The sequence below is a fragment of the Nycticebus coucang genome, chromosome 6, assembly GCF_027406575.1.
Source record: "Nycticebus coucang isolate mNycCou1 chromosome 6, mNycCou1.pri, whole genome shotgun sequence".
In the NCBI taxonomy this organism is placed as follows: domain Eukaryota; kingdom Metazoa; phylum Chordata; class Mammalia; order Primates; family Lorisidae; genus Nycticebus; species Nycticebus coucang.
Genome location: NC_069785.1, coordinates 20,268,161 through 20,289,519, shown reverse-complemented (window position 1 = coordinate 20,289,519; position 21,359 = coordinate 20,268,161). Strand labels below are relative to the sequence as shown.

The 21,359-nt window shown below is 46.1% G+C and overlaps 2 protein-coding genes and 1 non-coding gene across 4 annotated transcripts in view; 1 reads left to right on the top strand and 2 right to left on the bottom strand.

Moving 5' to 3' along the window:
* EAPP (E2F associated phosphoprotein) overlaps positions 1 to 12,388 on the bottom strand; it is a 29,087-nt gene extending 16,699 nt beyond the window's left edge. The window contains exons 1-4 of one of the 2 annotated variants that reach the window (XM_053594695.1): positions 12,203 to 12,388; positions 8,823 to 9,004; positions 7,306 to 7,401; positions 3,512 to 3,629 (exon numbers count right to left, since the gene is read on the bottom strand). In XM_053594695.1, coding sequence (XP_053450670.1) covers positions 3,512 to 3,629; positions 7,306 to 7,401; positions 8,823 to 9,004; positions 12,203 to 12,276 — 470 coding nt within the window. In that variant the 5' untranslated portion in view covers positions 12,277 to 12,388. The remainder of the gene's footprint in view (positions 1 to 3,511; positions 3,630 to 7,305; positions 7,402 to 8,822; positions 9,005 to 12,202) is intronic. The other variant, XM_053594696.1, reaches the window with a different exon arrangement.
* LOC128588069 (oligosaccharyltransferase complex subunit OSTC-like) lies at positions 391 to 1,451 on the top strand. The gene has a single exon (XM_053594697.1). The coding sequence runs from the start codon at positions 440 to 442 to the stop codon at positions 950 to 952; it is 513 nt and encodes a 170-aa protein (XP_053450672.1). The 5' UTR covers positions 391 to 439; the 3' UTR covers positions 953 to 1,451.
* Positions 12,389 to 20,943: 8,555 nt separating the features above from the next.
* Positions 20,944 to 21,107, bottom strand: LOC128589447 (U1 spliceosomal RNA). Its single transcript, XR_008381019.1, has one exon. It is a non-coding gene; the product is annotated as a U1 spliceosomal RNA (small nuclear RNA).
* Positions 21,108 to 21,359: the final 252 nt, after the last annotated feature.

Sequence of the window (21,359 nt, the reverse complement as noted above, 5' to 3'; positions counted from 1 at the left end):
GCCTATTTGTCCCCCAACCCCAGGATCCCTGTTATTTTCATAATAGTATTTCCTGCCTGTTACATAAAATCCCTGCAATGTTCTTCTGGGTGAAGCATTACTATCTCTGTTCTACAAAAAAAGAAAAGGATACAAAAAGTATACAACTTCTGGGAAACCATGGAGACTCAAATCCTGGACCCACCCTTAAACTACAGCTGTCCTGCAGAGGGCCCTGTAGCTTTCAAAGGAGAAAGTGCTCTCCAACCCTGGTAAGACTGGGGATTGATATGTTATGTCCCTAGTCCATTAGTCAAATGTTCTTATGCAGAAAACATTATTTTCTTAGCCATACGAATCTATTAAAATTTACTAACAACCTATTTGGGGGAAAAACAGTACTAAAGAACACATAAAAATCTTGGAAGAGAGGCCCAGAGCTGCCCCGGCTGCCGCCAACATGGAGACTTTGTACCGGGTCCCGTTCTTAGTGCTCGAATGTCCCAACCTGAAGCTGAAGAAGCCGCCCTGGTTGCACATGCCGTCGGCTATGACGGTGTACGCTCTGGTGGTGGTGTCTTACTTCCTCATCACTGGAGGAATAATTTATGATGTAATTGTTGAACCTCCAAGTGTTGGCTCTATGACTGATGAACATGGGCATCAGAGGCCAGTAGCTTTCTTGGCCTACAGAGTAAATGGACAATATATTATGGAAGGACTTGCATCCAGCTTCCTGTTTACAATGGGAGGTTTAGGTTTCATAATCCTGGACCGATCCAATGCACCAAACATTCCAAAACTTAATAGATTTCTTCTTCTATTCCTTGGATTTGTCTGTGTCCTATTGAGTTTTTTCATGGCTAGAGTATTCATGAGAATGAAACTGCTGGGCTATCTATCTGATGGGTTAGAGTGCCTTTTGAGAAGAAATCAATGGATACTGGATTTGCTCCTGTTAATGAAGTTTTAAAGGCTGTACCAGTCCTCTGATATGAAATGTGGAAAGAATGAAAGCTGCAGTAAAAGAAATATCTAGTGAAGTGTATTCAAGCTTGAACTAAAATTACTTCTTCGTATCAAAGACAAGTTTATCACAGTATCTTTTCCTGCAGACCTATACTGACTGACATACCAACGATGTTATGTGGCATTTTCTTCTTAGTTTTTCATTTCTTAAAAGTATATTCCATATCTACAACTATAGTATTGAATAAAATTATTTTTTACAACCCCATTAACATTTTTTGGAGATAATATTTCTGATTTTCAGAAATTAACATAAAATCAGGAAGCGAGATTCCATAAGCTGAGAACTCTGGACAGCTGGTTAGCTTTACTCATGGTGCTTTGCCTTTAAACAGAGTGTGTGATAGTACATTATTTCAGAGATGTCCGGGACTGTTTCCTGAACAATAAGATGTATGAAAGGAGCAGAAATAAATAATTTTTATAATTAAAAAAAAAAAAAATCTTGGAAGAAAAAATTGCCCACATATATAAGTGATAAAGGATTAATATCCTTGATATAAAGAGATCTGTAGAGAAAAGGGAAACTGATAGCAGCTTCAAATTGTTATTAAAAGCAATAGTAATGATTGATCCTCCACATCTATGAAAAGCTATCCAAACATAACTACAGAAATATAACTGCAAACATTGGGATAAGATATTAATTTAGTAAAGAAACCTAAAGATTGTTATCAGAAAAATGCATTGCATGTACACGTTTCTATATTGATGTATTAGTTTCCTAGAGTTGCCATAATAAAGTACTACAAACTTGAAAAAAAAAAAACTGTAAATGCACTAAATGCCAATGAATTGTTCACTTTTAAAATGGACAATTTTGCGGGTGGTGTCTGTGGCTCAGTGAGTAGGGCACCGGCCCCATATTGCGAGGGTGGCGGATTCGAACCTGGCCCAGCCCAACTACAACAAAAAAATAGCCAGGCGTTGTGGCGGGTGCCTATAGTTCCAGCTAGTTGGAAGGCTAAGGCAAGAGAATTGCCTAAGCCCAAGAGCTGGAAGTTGCTGTGAGCTGTGACACCACGTACTCTACTGAGGGTGACAAAGTGAGACTCTTAATCTCTAAAAAAATAAAATAAAATGGACAATTTTGGCCATGAGAGGTGGCTAATACCTGCAATCCTAGGACTCTGGGAGGCCAAGGTGGGTGGACTGCTTGAGCTCAGGACTTCGAGACCAGCCCAAGCAAGAGAAAGATCCTGTCTCTTCTAAAAATAGAAAAACTAACTGGGCCTTATAGCAGGTGCCGGTAGTCCCAGCTATTCAGGAGGCTGACACAATAGGATCACTTGAGCCCAGGAGTTTGAGGTTTCTATGAGCTAGGATGCCATAGCACTCTACCCAGGGCACAGAGTGAGACTCTGTCTCAAAACATACATACATATATACATACATAAAGTAATTTTTTTTTTTTTTTTTTTTGAGACAGAGTCTCACTTTGTCACCCTTGGTAGATTGCCATGGCAATCTCAAACTCTTGGGCTCAAGTGATTCTCTTGCCTCAGCCTCCCAAAAGTAGCTAGGACTACAGGAGCTTGCCACAACGCCCAGCTATTTTTAGAGATGAGGTCTCTCTCTGGCTCGCTAAAGCTGGTCTCGAACCTGTGAGCTCAGACAATCCACTCACCTCAGCCTCACAAAGTGCTGAGATTACAGGCATAAGCCACCACGCCCGGCCCTAAAGTAGGTAATTTTATGTTGAAAATTTCACCTTCATTTTTAAAAATCAAATTTGTAAATAGTTAATAAGAACAATTCAAGTGCTAAACGTAACATCCACTCTTCACATAAATTCTTAATCTCAAAGTAATTCAAAATTGTGCCTATTTGGGTGGTGCTCATAGCTCATGTAGCACTGGCCACATGAACAGAGACTGGAAGGTTCGAACCCAGGCCAGCTATACAACGACAACAGCAACAAAAAAATAGCCGGGACATAGTGAGACTCTGTTTCAAAAACAAACAAAAAAAAATTGTGTCTATTTGAATAAAAAGTCTGGGGTGGCGCCTGTGGCTCAGTGGCTCATCAGCCCCATATACCGAGGGTAACGCATTCAAACCCGGCCACAGCCAAACTACAACAAAAAATAGCCAGGCATTGTGGTAGGTGCCTGTAGTTCCAGTTACTTGGGAGACTGAGGCAAGAGAATCACCTAAGCCCAGGAGTTGGAGGCTGTTGTGAGCTGTGATGCCCCAGCACTCTACCAAGGGCGATAAAGTGAGACTCTCTTATAAAAGAAAAAAAAAAAAAGAATAAAAAGTCAGTTTTGTTTCTTGAATGGAGAGATTAAAGCAGTTTGAATTCCACAATTTTTCAAACTCAATTATCTGAAATTTAGTTATTTTCAAAATAAACTATTCATCAGGTTTTTTTGCAAACTTCTTTATGTGTGTGTATAAACAAACATACTGACACATTCGAAGTGTGAATGTAGTAAAAAAATCACCTTTCAGTCATTTTTTTCTAAAGATTCTAAATACCATATTAAATTTAAGTTCTTACCCCCTTCTCTGTGCATCAACCCAGGCCTGATCTCTGTTATCTTTTTCAGGATCATATAGTAATTCATCATTCGTTGGAATCCTGTGTTGTTTCTTCTCTTTTTTCTTGGTCACCTGTGCTAATTTTGAAAATGTTAAGGGTATGGCTAAGTATCATGTCTGAAGTTCACATTTCTTTAACACAAAATGAAGAATCTCATTTCCCAAACTGTAAATTCTATTTATATTGTCCTTCAAAAAAACTTCTTTTCACTCTTCCTCCAAATAAAGTTCTTATCCAATCAATAAGGCAAATAAATACGACAGTGGAAGCAAAATTGTTTCTTCACCAAAAACTGTTATCTCAAGAATTGAGTTCACATAACTCAAATTCAGAGTCTCCAAAGAGCCACGTGAAGCAAGCTAGGAATAGAAACCATTTTTGATATATAAATTCCCCACAACTTCAATCTGAAAATGCTGACTGAAAAAAAAAAACTTCTCCACAAATTCCTATCTATAAAATGTTACTGGAATCAGAACAAAAATATTTCAAAGATAGGGCCAGGCATGGTGGCTCACGCCTGTAATCTTAACACTCTGTGAGGCCAAGGCAGGTGGATTGCCTAAGCTCACAGGTTCGAGACCAGCCTGAGCCAGAGTGAGACCTCATCTCTAAAAATAGCCAGGTGTTGTGGTGGGCACCTGAGTACCAGCTACTTGGGAGGCTGAGGCAAGAGATCACTTGAGCGCAAGAGTTTGAGGTTGCTGTGAGTAATGATGCCATGGAACTCTACCAAGGGTGACAAAGTGAGACTCTGTCTGAAAAAACAAAAATTTCAAAGTTCAATGAAAAAACACTATGGGCTCGGCACCCGTACCATAGTGGTTACAGCACCAGCCACATACACTGAGGCTGGCGGGTTCAAACCTGGCCTGGGCCAGCTAAACAACAATGACAACTGCAATAAAAAACAGCCAGGCATTGTGGTGACCACCTGTAGTCCCAGCTACTTGGGAGGCTGAGGCAAGAAAATCACTTAAGCCCAAAAGTTGGAGGTTGCTGTGAGCTGTGATGTCACAGCACTCTACCACGGGTGACATAGTAAAACTCTGTCTCAAAAAAAAAGAAAGAAAAGAAAAAACACTATGGCCATCTATACGCACTAGACTTTTTATTTTTTATTTTTTTATTTTTTTTGTAGAGACAGGGTCTCACTTTACTGACCTCGGTAGAGTGCCGTGGTGTCACACGGCTCACAGCAACTTCCAGCTCTTGGACTTATGTGTTTCTCTTGCCTCAGCCTCCCGAGCAGCTGGGACTACAGGCACCCGCCAGAACGCCCAGCTATTTTTTTGTTGCAGTTTGGCCGGGGCTGGGTTTGAACCCACCACCCTCGGTACATGGGGCCAGTGCCCTACTGACTGAGCCACAGGCACCGCCCTAGACTTTTTAAATGTACTCTAGCAGGCCAATATTTAAGAATATATATATAGGGGTGGCGCCTGTGGCTCAAGGAGTAGGGCGTCGGTCCCATATGCCGGAGGTGGCGGGTTCAAACCCAGCCCTGGCCAAAAACCACAAAAAAAAAGAATATATATATAAATGGCTCAGTGCCCGTAGGTCAGTGGTTAGTGCGCCGGCCACATACACCAAAGCTAGTGGGTTTGAACATGACCCAGGCCTGCTAAACAACAATGACAACTGCAACAAAAAAATAGCCGGGCATTGTGGCAGGCGCCTAGTCCCAGCTACTTGGGAGACTGAGGCAAGAGAACTGCTTAAGCTCAAGAGTTTGAGGTTGCTGTGAGCTGTGATACCACGGCATTCTACTAAGGAGTGACATAGTGAGATTGTCTCAAAATAAATAAATAAATAAATAAATAAAATATATATATATATATATATATAAGATTTTGTTTGTTTTTTGAGACAGGGTCTCAAGCTGTCACCCTGGGTAGAGTGCCATCATACCCTCAGTAGAGTGGCATCATAGCTCACAGAAACCTCTACCTCTCGGGCTCAAGCAATCCTCCTACCTCAGTTTTTCTATTTTCAGTAGAAACAAAGTCTCACTTTTTGTTCAGGCTGGTCTTGAACTCATGAGCTCAAGCAATCCACCTGCCTTGGCCTCCCAGAGTGCTAGGATTTTTTTTTTTTTTTTGAGACAGAGTCTCACTTTGTCACCCTTGGTAGAGTGCTGTGGCATCATAGATCACAGCAACCTCCTACTTCTGGGCTCAAGTGATCCTTTTCCCTCAGCCTCCCAAGTAGCTGGGACTATAGGCGCACGGCACAACGCCCAGCTCTTTTTAGAGACAGGGTCTCCCGCTGGCTCAGGCTAGTCTCGAACTCCTGAGCTCAGGCAATCCACCCACCTCAGCCTCCCAGAGTGCTAGGATTACAGGCATGAGTCACCACGCCCAGCTAAGACTGTATTTTTTTTCTCAACTTTGTGGCTCTCAGTAGAGTGCCGTAGCGTCACAGCTCACAGCAACCTCCAGCTCTTGGGATTAGGCAATTCTCTTGCCTCAGCCTCCCAAGTACCTGGGACTACAGACACCCGCCACAATACCCAGCCATTTTTTGTTGTGATTTGGCTGAGGCCGGGTTCAAACCCACCACCCTCAGTATATGGGCCGGCACCATACTCACTGAGCCACAGGGTGCCGTCCTAAATTTTAGTTTTTATCATTTTGTTCAACTTTGCTCAAATTTTATAGTCAATTTAAAAAAAACACACATATATATACAGAGAGAAAGAAATGTTGAATTAAAAAGCAATGCATGGGGTGGGTATTGTGACTCATACCTATAATGCTGGTACTCTGGGAGGCCAAGGTGAAAGGCTGGCTTGAGGCCAGGAGTTTAAGACCTCTGGCTCTGCAGCCAGAGCAAGAGAAAGACCTCCATCTCTACAAAAATTAGAAAAACATTAACTGAGTGTGATGATGCACTCCTGTACTTCTCAGGAGGCTGAGGCAGGAGGATGCTTGGGCTCAGCAGTCTAGCTGGGACAACAGAACAAAAGTCTGTCTCCACAAAAAGGGGGAAGGAATGGGTTAGGAAAAATTCTGCAGGAGAATAAATATACAAACTATCTGCAGGCGTGAAAACCAATGTTGTGAGAATGAACCTACTGGATTTGGAGGCAAACAGCTCTGAAGAGGGGAGGTACTGAGTGAGGACACACTCTTCCTCTCCCTAGACACACATACACAGCACTGTTATTTGTTATCATGTCCTCCAATACCTGCATCCCCAACTTTTCTTTTTTTTTGAGACAGAGTCTCACTATGTCACCGTTGGTTGAGTGCTATGGCATCACAGCTCACAGCAACCTCCAACTCTTAGGCTCAAGCGATTCTCTTGCCTCAGCCTCTCGAGTACCTGATTCCAAGTACAGGCACCCGCAACAACTCTCAGCTATTTTTTGTTGCAGTTATCATTGTTGGTTAGCTGGCCCAGGCCAAGTTTGAAGCTGCCAGCTTTGGCGTATGTGGCTGGCACCAGAACCACTGTGCTACGGGTGCCGAGCCTGCCTAGATTTTCTTATTAATCCATCCTGCTTTTGTTTTTACATCAATGGCATGCAATTTTGTAACAGAAAAAACTCAGAGAAAAAATCCTAACAGCAAATAGTTACGGGCGGCACCTGTGGCTCAGCGGGTAGGACGCCGGTCCCATATGCTGGAGGTGGTGGGTTCAAACCCAGCCCCGGCCAAATTAAAAAAAAAAAAAAAAAAAAACAGCAACTAGTTACATAACTCTTGCTCATAAAATATAATTGCTAACCCAGTAAATATGTTACTTACCTGCTTTGTCTTCATCCTCAGAATCAGAATCAAAATATATATTATCATAGTACTTTGTCGAAACCGTTCCAACCTTCTCATTTCCTGAGGAAGAGCCTATTCAAATCAGAAGTAAAGTTTACAAACTAAGCCATACATAACTCATGAGGGGAAAAAAAAAAAATTCTACATAGCCTTCCATCACCTGAAAGTAGTATCAACTCACTCACAATCTCATCTGGATGGTGAAATCTTTTCACACCAGTGACTTAATTTCTTTTCTTTTTTTTTTTTTTTTTTTTGAGACAGAGTCTTATTTATCACCCTCAGTAGAGGGCCGGCATCATAGCTAATAGCAACCTCAAACTCTTGGGCTCAAGAGATCCTCTTGCCTCAGCCTCCTGAGTAACTGGGACTATAGGCACCCACCATAACACCCGGCTAGTTTTTAGAGATGGGGGTCTTGCTCTTGCTCAGGATGGTCTCAAACTCGTGAGCTCAACAAGTCACCTGACTCAGCCTCCCAGAGTGCTAGGATTACAGGCATGAGCCACCTTGCCTGGCCTGACTTACTCAATTTCTATGTCCTAAGCAATTATAGAGAACTGACTCTCCTTGAAGTGTTCCAAATCTTCAGAAAAATTATCCCTCCTCCCTTTTAATTAAATATTGTCAGATTGCCAGCATTATGTATCGTTGTTTTTCAGCCATGATCCATACTATGGAGAACAGAAAATAACCGTCTTGGGCGGCACCTGTGGCTCAGTGAGTAGGGCGCCGGCCCCACATACCGAGGATGGTGGGTTCAAACCCGGCCCCAGCCAAACTGCAACAGAAAAATAGCTGGGTGTTGTGGCGGGCACCTGTAGTCCCAGCCACTCAGGAGTAGTCTCTTGCTGAGGCAAGAGAATCGCCTACGGCTGAGGAGTCCTACTTTCACAAATTAGTGTTCATGTCGGATACATTTTACATAAAGACCAAGAATCAAGATGAAGTATGTTTCATTTCTTACTAAAATGAGACAGGAATCTGTGGTGACACATCATTAAATCTGCTGTATCAGTGCCATTTAATACTAAAAATACTTCTATAAGCTTGTGTCTTTTTTTTTAATACTAGAGCAAAAACTACAAAAGGAGGGTGGCGCCTGTGGCTCAGTTGGTAAGGCGCCGGCCCCATATACCGAGGGTGGCGGGTTCAAGCCCGGCCCCGGCCAAACTGCAACCAAAAAAATAGCCGGGCGTTGTGGCGGGCGCCTGTAGTCCCAGCCACTCGGGAGGCTGAGGCAAGAGAATCACTTAAGCCCAGGAGTTGGAGGTTGCTGTGAGCTGTATGAGGCCACGGCACTCTACCGAGGGCCATAAAGTGAGACTCTGTCTCTACAAAAAAAAAAAAAAAAAAAAAACTACAAAAGGAAATCATGCAAGTTAACAGTATTAGTCTATTCCCAAGAACAGAGGATACTTCTTTATAGTCATTAAAAACTCCAGCACAGGTTGCCAAATACATTTATTCCTTAACTCAAACCAAAGGTTTACCTGTTCCCAAAGAGGATAACTTGTCCTCCATTGTTTTTATAGTAGAATTTAATTCGGCTTCCATTTCTTTTTCAAATTCATCTTCACTAGATGATTCACTTTCTCCAGTAAGACATTCTCTGATGAGTTTTCGCTTTTGGTCAGGAGTTCCATGTAAAAGCACTTCCACTTCATCTTCAGAGCTAGCACAGGTTTAAATGAAAAAGAATATGAATATTAAAAAATTAAGAGTTGGGCGGCGCCTGTGGTTCAAGGAGTAGGGCGCCAGTCCCATATGCCACAGGTGGTGGGTTCAAACCCAGCCCCGGCCAAAAAAAAAAAAAATTAAGAGTAACTGGGCAGTGCCTGTGGCTCAGTGAGTAGGGCACCAGCCCCATATACCGAGGGTGGCGGGTTGGAACCTGGCCCCAGCCAAACTGGAACAAAAAAATAGCTGGGTGTTGGGGCGGCGCCGGTGGCTCAAAGGAGTAGGACTCCGGCCCCATATGCCGGAGGTTGTGGGTTCAAACCCAGCCCCGGCCAGAAACTGCAAAAAAAAAAAAAAAAGATAGCTGGGTGTTGTGGTGGGTGCCTGTAGTCCCAGCTACTCGGGAGGCTAAGGCAAGAGTATCGCCTAAGCCCAAGAGCTGGAGGTTGCTGTGAGCTGTGACAACATGGTACTCTACTGAAGGCAACAAAGTGAGACTGTCTCAAAAAAAAAAAAAAGAAAAAAATTAGAGTAACTTAAAAGTCCCATCAACTCACCGTCCAATAGTAAGTTGTGCAACAACAACCTCAAGCTTTACAAGGTTGTATTTGATATACCTACCATACTACACAGCTATTCTTACTTAATAGATCAACCAGTTCTGCATGTTTACAAATATATTTTAAATGTCTACACACATATCCTCTTGTGGATGCTGCACATTTCTAAACTCTGCTAATGAACACTACAATGATCATCTCTATGTGTAATTTTGTTTCTACTGATTTTCTTAGGATAAATGTCCAGAATTACATAGCAACATCTTTCTGACTTCTCTTATTCTTATACCTCCAAAAGCATTGCATCAATTCATAGTCCTATCAGCAATGAAAGTCCACTTCACAAAATTAGGAGTTTTCTTTTTTTAACTGTGGCTACTGAAGGAAGATTTAATGTAATTAACATATAGCTAATACATACACATACAATATGTCAACTGATAGTAAATAAATATTACAGTTTAAAATTCAGTGCTGGCAGTGCCCGGAGCTCAGTGGATAGGGTGCTAGCAGCATACACCAAGGCTGGTGGGTTTAAGCCTGGCCTGGGTCTGCTAAACAGCAATGACAACTGCAACCAAAAATTAGTGAGGCATTGTGGTGGGCGCCTGTACTCCCAGATACTCGGAAGGCTGAGGCAAGAGACTGGCTTATGCAAGAGTTTGACACCATGGCACTCTACCGAGAGTAACATGATGAGACTCTGTCGCAAAAAAATAAAAAATAAAAAATAAATTCACAGTGCTGGGAAGTGGCTGTAGTTCAGTGGGTAGGGCACCGGCCACATACACCCAGGCTGGAGGGTTTGAACCCAGTCCAGGCTAGCTAAAACGATGACAACTCCAAGAACAATAACAACAACAACGACAACAAAAATAACCAGGGGTTGTGGCCGGTGCCTGTAGTCCCAGCTACTTGGGAGGCTGAGGCAAGAGAATACCTTAAGCCTGAGTTTGAGGTTGCTGTGACTGTGACACCACAGCACTCTACCCAGAGTGGCAGCTTAAGACTCTGTCTCAAAAAAAAAAAAAAAAAAACTAAACATGTGGCTGGGTGCCTGTAGCTCAGTGATTAGGGTGCCAGCCATGTGCACCGGGACAGGTGGGTTCAAACCATCCCCAGGCCTGCTAAACAAACAAACAAAAAAAAAACCCGGGCATTGTTGCTGGCTCCTGTAGTCCCAGCTACTTGGGAAGCTGAGGCAAGAGAATCGCTTGAGCCCAAGAGTTTGAGGTTGCTGTGAATTATGATGCCATGGCACTCTATCTAGGGTGACAAAATAAGACTCTGTCTCAATTTAAAAAAAAAAAAAAAAACTAAACTAAACATGCAACTACCACACAACTCTGCAATTGCACTCCTGGACATTTATCCCAGAGAAATTAAAACTTATGTTCACACAAAAACCTATACATGAATTTTATAGTTTTATTCACAATAGCCAAAAGTGTAAACAAAACCACCCACATGTCCTTCAATTAATGGTTAACTGTAGAATAGAACTCAGCAGTAAAGAAAGCAACAAACTAGTGACACATGTAACAACCTACATGACTCTCCAGGTGTTTATGCTGAAGGAAAAAAGCCAACCCCAAGGTTACATTTTGCATGATTCCTGGTTTTCCTTTCTTCCTTAAAAGAGTCTTGCTCTGTTACCCAGGCTAGAATGCAGTGCATGGTAACTCAAGCACTCCTACCTGAGCTCAGGAGTTCAAGGCCAGCCTGAGCAAGAGTGAAAGAGACCCTGCCTCTAAAAATAGGTGGGCCTTGTGGCCAGGGTGCCCATAGTCCGGGCTACTGGGGAGTTTGAGGTTGCTGTGAGCTATAACACCACAGCACTCTACTGAGGGCAACAAAGTGAGAAAAAAGAAAGTTGATAAATAGAATCTGTTGACAGCTTTATAAACAGCTACATTTGCCTGGAAAAATCTGTTGACAACATAACTTCAAATTCCCCCCAGTAGGATAAATTTCTTTCCTCTGGAAATTTCCATGGAATTTCATCTGTTCCTATCTCAAGTCAACATTTTCTACAATGCTCTCCCAAAACACATACTTTATCTTATTTCCCCATATTGTAAGCCTGTGGAAGACAAAATTCTTATGCTTTATCTCTTCAGCTCAGAGCAAGCATGTAATACTCCAAATATGCCTGGTCAATATTCGCTTGATTCTGTTTATGTCAATTTACTAATCAAGATGAGCAGTTCACACTAAGACCCGAGAGCCTCACAACACACTTATAATCTTATAGCTTACATTGCTATATGTTATTTTCTTTCTATTTTATAGATGAGAAACTGAGGATAAGTGATTTGCCTTCGGCCGCTCTGTTAGCAAGCTGGTAGAGGGAGATTTAGGTTTCATGGCTTTTGAAGATTTCACAGCTTTTGAAGATTTACGCGTTGTTCCCTAATTCCGGTTCCCTCTTTCCAGAGCCGACGTCGGGCCCTCCTCCCCGGGGGCTGCGTAACTCCACCAGGAACCCCACCCCTTGGCCGCCCACAAGCAAAAATGGGGCGCGACAGGAACCTGAGGCGCTGGGCCGAGGGTCTGCGCAAAGACTCGGCAGGGGCAGCGAATGAAGGCATCCAAGGCCCGGCCTCGAGGGCCAGGGTGGGGCAGGGGCCCACCTGCTCAAAGCCGGCTCCTCGTCGCTAGGCTCTTCAACAGTGTAGGGGTCGTAGTCGTCCGGGACCCGGTTCATGGTGACCTGCCGAGGCCTACACCGTTCTCGGGAGAGCAGCAGCGTCTATTTACTCAGTAGGACGCGTCCCTGAAGCGTCTCTGACGCCACTTCCGCCTGCCCCTCCGAATCCTCCCTGTGCGCCGGCGCAGACCGGCCTCGCGCTGAAGCGGGCGGAAGAGGTGGGTCCTGGTGCCACCCCTGCCCTCCGCAGTTTCTGCTTGCGGGAAAAGCGCAGCTATCTTTATTACCAAAAATAATAATAATCGGCCCTCTTGTAAGTGGTAGTCTCTGAAATGAACTCTCTACATGCAGCATGTCACGTCACCGAGGAAGCAGAAATCTCGATGCTGAGGGACACGTAGCCTAAAATCTAATAGGTCCTCGACCGCAGTGCCCGAAGTCCCTCCAGGTCCGCCTGCCTTTCTCTGCGCGGCTCTCTGCCTCGTCTTCACACTGTTCACTCCACAATCTGACTGCGGCCTCGACTGCCGAAAGGTTGCCTTTTCTCTGCCTCTGCCCATTCCCAACTTTTGCTCAGCCCTCATCCGACACCACTGGATATTGGAAGAGACGAGATAGATGACAGCCTCTTGGTCAGGAGGCCATTTCCTCCCTGCTTTTCTGTACCAGCCTATTTTCAGGTTCCTCCTCAGGTCTCCCACCTCTTCCTCCAGACCCCATCCAGACCACTCCCCGTCTGTATCTAGTACCTGCCCTCTCCTGCAATACTGTTTGATTTCTGGTTGTCTGCTAAATATCTCCACCTGATGCACCACTGACAACTCAAACTGAGTGTGGCCCAAACCCAACTCAGCATCTTCCATCCCATTCGTATACATCAGCCTTTAGCTACTTTGACTCATGTTATCTCCACCATCCTTACAAGGGCTAAAGAGTAAAAGTTCCCTAATCCTGGCTCCTTTCTCTGTCTCTCCATGAGTTCTCAATTCCCAAGCCTGGTAGATCTCTTAGCAATGTCTCTGACAACCACATCCCATCTCCTCAGTTTTGACTATTGATATAAGCCCCTAATTGACAGTTTTGTTTTGCTCTTTTTTCCTCTCCGATCATGCTACTCTACACTTACAGAGTTAGCCTCTTCCAGAAAATCTCAGGTCTGAATAATTTCCCTTATAAACGAGTCCTAATATTTCCCTTTTACCTGCTGAAATCTGTTCACCTTAGCCTGTGGTATTCTTGGCCCTCCATAATATAGTTCAATCTATCACGCCAAACTGATTTCCCACTACACACCCTACACATACCCAACACAATTTGCTGATTACAGAATATGTGCTATGCCTAGGCCTTAGTGTATGCTATTTCATGGAGCACCCCCTCTTTATCATTTCCAATGTCTAAAATCCATCTGCAACCTATAGTGACTGGACAGAATGACCCTTAGAACATCATTCAGCCCTAAGATGCTATAGATACAGAAACTCACACTGCTGGGGGTGTGCCTGTGGCTCAAAGGAGTAGGGCGTGGCCCCATATGCCGGAGGTGGTGGGTTCAAACCCAGCCCTGGCCAAAAACTGCAAAAAAAAAAAAAAGAAACGAAACTCACACTGCATTTTCTGTAATGCTTTTTTTTTTAAGTTCAAAAAAAGCAACTTTATTATGTAATAGACTAAAACTACTGTATACTAACTCAAACAACTAGGTTGTACAATACTTAGAGAATTCCATTTCTGATAGTCTCTTAAGTTATCAACTTGAAAAATGAGGATCTGGGGCGGCGCCTGTGGCTCAGTTGGTAAGGCGCCGGCCCCATATACCAAGGGTGGCGGGTTCAAACCCGGCCCTGGCTGAACTGCAACCAAAAAATAGCTGGGCGTTGTGGCGGGCGCCTGTAGTCCCAGATACTTGGGAGGCTGAGGCAAGAGAATCGCTTAAGCCCAGGAGTTGGAGGTTGCTGTGAGCTGTGTGATGCCATGGCACTCTACCGAGGGCCATAAAGTGAGACTCTGTCTCTACAAAAAAAAAAAAAAGAAAGAAAAATGAGGATCTATAAATGTAGAAAAGGAGAGCTTTAGGGGCGGCGTCTGTGGCTCAGTGAGTAGGGCACCAGCCCTATATGCCGAGGGTGGCAGGCTCAAACCCAGCCCTGGCCAAACTGCAACCAAAAAATAGCTGGGCATTGTGGCGGGTGCCTGTAGTCCCAGCTGCTCCAGAGGCTGAGGCAAGAGAATTGCGTAAACCCTAGAGTTAGAGGTTGCTGTGAGCCATGTGACGTCATGGCACTCTACCTGAGGGCGGTACAGTGAGACTCTGTCTCTACAAAAAAATAAGGAGAGCTTTATTCCTGCATATTACATATAATCCATACTCAGGGATGGATTTGTTGAAATGTATTAAAACTGAAATGTATTACAACTAGGTCCCAGAAGGTTAATCAGGGGCATGAAGACACTCAAATGCATAGCAGTCCATAGTTGGTCTCTCAGGAGGAATATTGCTATATCAGTCTGTTGCCCAATTAAAGCTGTAGTGAGGGAGTTGATGACTTGCAATTGTCTCACTGCTGCTTATGTCAAAAACCAGTACTTGTTTAGCATTTATATGCACCTTGTTCTTTCCTCAGACCTCTAATTTCAGAGTAGGGTTGAAGAGGGCTAAGCTTCCCCCTCACATCTATTCTTGGGCTCCAGACAAGATGCTAGACCTCTCAATTCCAAAGGCTTCCCAATGGTATTCAGAGAGAAGATGCTCCTGTGTTCACCCTGGTAGGCAGTTGAATTCCTCAGAAAAAGTTATGAAATGCTGGAACATCACTTCCATATTGGCTTTGCAGAGGGACGTATTTCGTCCCACCCTACCAGCAGTAAGGTCCTTTGAGCTGAGCATCCGGAGTAAGAAAAAAATCTGTAATGCTTTTTAAGATTCTCCTTCTAGGGGGCGGCGCCTGTGGCTCAGTCGGTAAGGCGCCGGCCCCATATACCGAGGGTGGCGTGTTCAAACCCAGTCCCGGCCAAACTGCAACCAAAAAATAGCCGGGCGTTGTGGCGGGCGCCTGTAGTCCCAGATACTTGGGAGGCTGAGGCAAGAGAATCGCTTAAGCCCAGGAGTTGGAGGTTGCTGTGAGCTGTGCGAGGCCACGGCACTCTACCGAGGGCCATAAAGTGAGACTCTGTCTCTACAAAAAAAAAAAAAAAAAAGATTCTCCTTCTATATGAGACTCTGATCTGCTTTGACTCCTATAACATAGTGTACCACTCACTTGACATGTATTTCTCTGGGTTTTTTTTTTTTTTTTTGAGATAGAGTTTCACTATGTCACCCCTTGGTAGAGTGCCGTGGCGTCACACATCACAGCAACCTCCAACTCTTGGGCTTAAGCAATTCTCTTGCCTCAGCCTCCCAAGTAGCTGGGACTACAGGCACCCACGACAATGCCTGGCTATTTTTTGGTTGCAATTGTCATTGTTTAGCTGTCCAAGGCTGTGTTCAAATCCGCCAGCCTTGGTTCATGTGGTTGGCGCTGTAACCAGTGTGCTATGGGTGCCAAGCCTATTTCTCTGGGTTTTAAGTACTGTTCCACCCAACCTTCTTGAGAAGTAAATATTCTCCCCTCCACCCCCTGCTTTTTTTTTTGTCACCCTCAGTAGAGTGCTGTGGCAGTCACAGCTGACAGAAACCTCAAACTCTTGGGCTCAAGAGATTTTCTAGCCTCAGCATCCCGAGTAGCAGGGACTACAGGTGCCTGCCACAATGCCTATTTTTTTTTTTTTTAGAGACAAGGTCTCCCTCTGACTCAGGCTGGTCTAGAACCTATGACCTCAGGCAATCCACCTAACTTGGACTTCCAGAGCATTAGGATTACAGGTGTGAGCTACCTCTCTCAGCCTTTAAATACTATCCCTTAAGTCACAGTGAAGCAAAAGAGGTGACTATATGGAACCTTTCTTTCCTTTTCTAGGAATCATAGCCCTCCTTGGTTATGTGACCTTATGTTTACGTTCATTCTGCTCCACAAAAGTTGGTCCAATTACATTCATACTCTTGTGTATTTATTTTTGAGACAGTCTCATTTTGTCACCCTGGGTAGAGTGCCATGGCGTCACAGCTCACAGCAACATCAAACTCTTGGGCTTAAGAGATTCTCTTGCCTCAGCCTCCCAAGTAGCTGGGAGTACAGGTGCCCACCACAATGCCCAGCTATTTTTAGAAATGATGTCTCACTCTGACTCAGGGTGGTGTCAAAACCGTGAGCTCAGGCAATCCACCCGCCTCGGCCCTTCCAGAGTGCTAGGATTACAGAAGTGAGCCACTCGGGCCTACTCTCATGAATTTAAAATTAAGAGTTAATGATTCTGTTGGGCACAGTGGCACAGGCATGTACCCAGCTACTCAGTAACCTGAGATGGGAGGATCACTTAAGCCCTATGCCAACCAGTATCCACACTACGTTTGGCATCAATATGGTGACCTCCCTAGAGCCTGGGAACCACCAAGTTTCCTGAGGAGGGAGAAACCACACTAAGTCAGACAGAGGTCAGAACTCCCATTTTGCCAGGCAAGATGGCTCACACTTAATCCTAGCACTCTGGAAGGCTGAGGCTGACTAATTTCTTGAGGTTAGGAGTTTGAGACCAGCCTGAGAAGATATCTATCTCTACTTTAAAAAAAAAAAAAAAAAAAAGGAAAAAAAATTACCTGGGTGTTGGGGTGTGCTTCTATAGTCCCACCTACTCAGAAGGCTGAACTCTGGAGTTTGAAGTTGTTGTGAGGTAGGCTGATACCATAGCACTCTAGCTTGGGCAAGAGAGTATGAGTCTGTCTCAAAAAAAATTAAAACAAGGTTCGACACCTGTAGCACATTGGTTATGGCACCAGCCACATACACTGAAGCTGGCAAGTTTGTGACCGGCCCACGCCTGCTAAACAACAATGACAACTGCAACCAAAAAATAGCCAGGCGTTGTAGTGGGTGCCTGTAATCCCAGCTACTTGGGAGTCTGAGGCAAGAGAATCACTTAAGCCCGAGAGTTTGAGGTTGCTCTGAGCTATGATGCCACAGCACTCTACCCAGGGCAACATAGTGAGACTCTGTCTCAAAAAAATAAATAAATAAATAAAACAAGAGGCTTGGCAAGGTGACTTATACCTCAAATCCTAGCACTTGTGGGAGACTGAGGCAGGTGGATTTCCTGAGCAATCAAGATCATCAGCAAGAACAAGTCTCTGTCTCTACTAAAAACAGAAAAGAGGGCGGTGCCTGTGGCTCAGTGAGTAGGGCGCCGGTCCCATATGCCGGAGGTGGCAGGTTCAAAGCCAGCCCTGGCCAAAAACCACAAAAAAAAAAAAAACGGGTGGCGCCTGTGGCTCAAGGAGTAGGGCGCCGGTCCCATATGCCGGAGGTGGCGGGTTCAAACCCAGCCCCGGCCAAAAACCAAAAAAAAAAAAAAAAAAACAGAAAAGAATTACTACCCAGGAGTCATGGCAGGAGCCTGTAATCCCGGCTACTAGGGAGGATGAGGCAAGAGGAACCCTTGCATCCAAAAGACTAAGATTGCTGTGAGCTATGATGATGTCTACCCAGGGTGACAGAGTAAGACCCTGTCTAAATAAAGAAAAGAAAAAAGAAACAGTTAAAAATCCTTGTGTGTGTGTGTGTGTGTGTGTGTGTGTCAGAGAGAGAGAGAGAGAGAGAGAGGCGGTATCTAACTCTGTTGTCCTAGGTTACAGTGCCCTGGCATCAGCCTAGTTCACAGCAACCTCAAATTCTTGGACTGTAGAGACCCTCTTACCTCAGGCTACAAAGTAGTTGGGACTATAGGCACTCACCACAATGCCTGACTAGTTGCTTTTTTTTTCCCATTTTTACTAGAGATGGGGTCTTCCTTTGGCTCATGCTGCTCTTGAACTCCTGAGCTGAAGGGATCCTCACACTTCAGCCTCCCAGAGTGCTAGGATGATAGTGTCTCCAGAACAGTTGAAAACCATGTATTCCACAGCTCACTGCCAGTCCCTGATAAAACTGGCCAGCCCAGGGTTCACTGCTGTTCAGACATTTCTTTTTTCTTTTCTTTTTTTTTTTTTTTTGAGACAGAGCCTCACTTTATCGCCCTTGGTAGAGTGCTGTGGGATCATAGCTCACAGCAACCTCCAACTCCTGGACTTAGGCGATTCTCTTGCCTCAGCCTCCCAAGTAGCTGTGACTACAGGCGCCCGCCACAACGCAAGGCTATTTATTTTTTGTTGCAGTTTGGTGGGGGCCGGGATCGAACTCTCCACCCTGGGTATACGGGGCCGACACCCTACCCACTGAGCCACAGGCGCCGCCCGAGACATCTCATTTCACACTTTTTTTTTCCTTTTTCTGAGACAGGGTCTGGCTTCCTTCCTGGGGGCTAGAGTGCAGTGGCATCATCATAGGTTGCAACCTCAACCTCCTGTGTTCAAGCGATCCTCCCATCTCGGGCTCCCAAAGTGCTAGGATTACCGCCACCGCACCCCGACCCCAACCCATTTCACTCTTAATTGACCATCTGTTGGGTCGGAATAGGAAGACACCGAGTTGGGGGGGGGGGGGGGAAGCTGTAGTTTAGTAGTTGCTCCGCCAGTTTAGAACTGCATTCCAAAATGGTCCTCCTTCGGGCCCCCCAGAAGCTGACCGAGTTTCCCGCGTGGGAGGGCTGGGGCTTCCCTCTCGGTGGAGCCATGTTTCACGGAGGATGGAAGCACCCATGCTTCAGAAGGAAGGGGAGCGCCCCGGCAGTGGGTATAGGTGGGGAATGAGGGTTGTTGCAGTCAGGGGGAGGTTGGCGGGAGTTGAAATTGCAAGAAAGTGGGTCTCTTTGCAGGCCAGTACGGCTCAAAGGCTGGCTGCGATGTCTGTACCTGATTCGGAAAGGTTCGGGAGATACTCTCGCTGCCTCCTCGTGAGACGACAGAAGTTGAGCCTGGACTGACCTCTCGGAACTGGTCACGTTGCAGAAAATAGAATGAGTAAGACCTAGAGCCGGGCATGACTATTTGCTTTAAGGGGGGGAGGGGCGTGGAAGAAGGAGCGATTCAGGGATTTAAAGCAAGGGAGTGAAATCCTACTTGAATCTTAACCTTGTTTCTGAGTAGCGATAACAAATGTCCACCTCCACCCACACCCATCCCCTTTTTCTATGGAACTGGCACGCGGTGGAACTCTCTATACGTGAGATAGGATTAGACCTTGGCTGGCGGTGACCGAGCAATGAGCAGCTTAGACAGGCAGGGCTTTGTTTTTCTCCGGTACCCAGAACGTCAGGGGGAGCGTTTGGGGGCTGGGGTTTGGGGCTGCCGGGGCTGCTCCTCTCCCTCCTCTGCCCTGCCCTGCCCTGCCGGTTGTAAGGTATACGCTCTCCCCTTCGGGACTGTTGGCTAAGGGTACGGAGCCGGCTGCTACTGCCCCGGGGCCTCCCTCAGTCTGACTTCTGTCTGAGACAGGGTCGTTCCTGGAATAGGGGGGTACGGAGGAAAGACTTGAAAGAGGCTTGACCTTTTTGTTCCCCCTGGAGATGCCCTCCTTGGGGACCTGTGTGTAATCGGGGTCAGAAGTGTGTCCTGTGGGGTCCGGAAATTGAGCCGGGTGTGTTGAAGCTCTGGGCAAAAGCAAGGGTCTGCGAGATGAGTCTGGACCGGAGGGAGAGTCGAGCGTCACCTGTGACCGACCATAATTTAAGAAAAGGTAAAAAGGAAGTTTTTACATCAGAAGTAAATAGGCTGAGCTGACTAGAGGCAGCCTGAGGAGAGCAGCCAAAGAAGTATTCGACAAAGATAAACTGAGGGACAGGGATCACGGTGACTGGCTACCGGATCCGATGCCACCACCCGTACGTGCGTCCCCGACAGAGGTGAGATCCCTTGGATCCAAGGGACTTAGGACTGTAAAACATTATGACTGCAAGAAAGTTCCACGTCAGAACGGTAGCCCCAAACATCACTGACAGTCTCTCGCTTCCTCCTAGGGACATGTTGGGAGGCGGCCAGGAGATTCTCTCCTTCCAGCATTAGTGAAAGACCTTTCTTAGATGGTTGGAGTCTTGCCTCCCCGTTGCAGCAGGTGAGTCTACACACTCCTGGGGCCTGGCAGGGGAGGTGGTCTCCCCTGGAAGGAGACTGAACCAACCCGCACAGACCCTTCTGTGCTTTAGCGCCTCGTACCTTGCCGGTGCCAGGATCAACCACCCACCCTGTTTTACTCCTGGAATGTTTAAACCACCTTTACTGGTTAGACTAAGAATCCCAGGATGGCGCCCATAGCTCAGTGGTTAGAGCGCCTGGCCACCTATGCACCCAGGCTGGCGGGTCAGCTTAACACGGCCGGCTGTTGCGGCCGGCCGGCACCTGTAGTTCCTCCCAGCTACTGGGGAAGCTGAGGCAAAAAAATCGCTTAAGCTCCCACAGTTGGAGATTGCCGCGAGCCGAGCCCATGGCACTCTACCAGGAGCACCGCACTGAAACTCCACCTCAAAAGGGCAAAAAGAAAAAAAAAACATAATAACAATAATCCCTAGGCCCGGCCCGCGAAGCACTCTCCCCGTATCCCCGGACCCTTTCTCTAGACCTACACTTTACTCTCTCTTTCGATGCCCTCGCCATCCTGACCCATCCTCAAACTTCCAACGAAGCGAACTACACGTTAACCATTCACTACCGACAAGCGTCACAAGATCATTTACTCCAATCTTCCGTTAACACGTTACCAGGGGAGAGCGCGAACGCAGTCCCCCACTACCACAAATTATGCAGTCGAGTTTCCCACATTTGGGGAAATCGCAGGGGTCAGCACATCCGGAGTGCAATGGATAAGCCTCGCCCTGGGAAAACCACCTTCGTGATCATGGTATCTCCCCTGCCAGGTAAGTATGAGTAGCAGCTCCCGCCTCCGCACGCACCCTCGCGCCCGCCCCGCCTTCAACACACGGTCGCTCGCCCCGCGCCGCCCTCACACCCTCACTCCCGCGGGACCCCTCGCTCCAGCCGTGCCGCTCAGGAAAACGGCCCCGGCACCGCTCCGATTTCGCCCACGCGGGGCGCCCAGGCCCAGGCTGTGTGGGACCGGCAGGCTCTGCGCGCTCCGCTCATCTACATACGCCACGCCCCGGCGCGGAGGGGAAGC

Coding starts and splice junctions, on each gene's coding strand:
- LOC128588069 (XM_053594697.1), top strand. CDS start 440: ATGGAGACTTTGTACCGGGTCCCGTTCTTAGTGCTCGAATGTCCCAAC.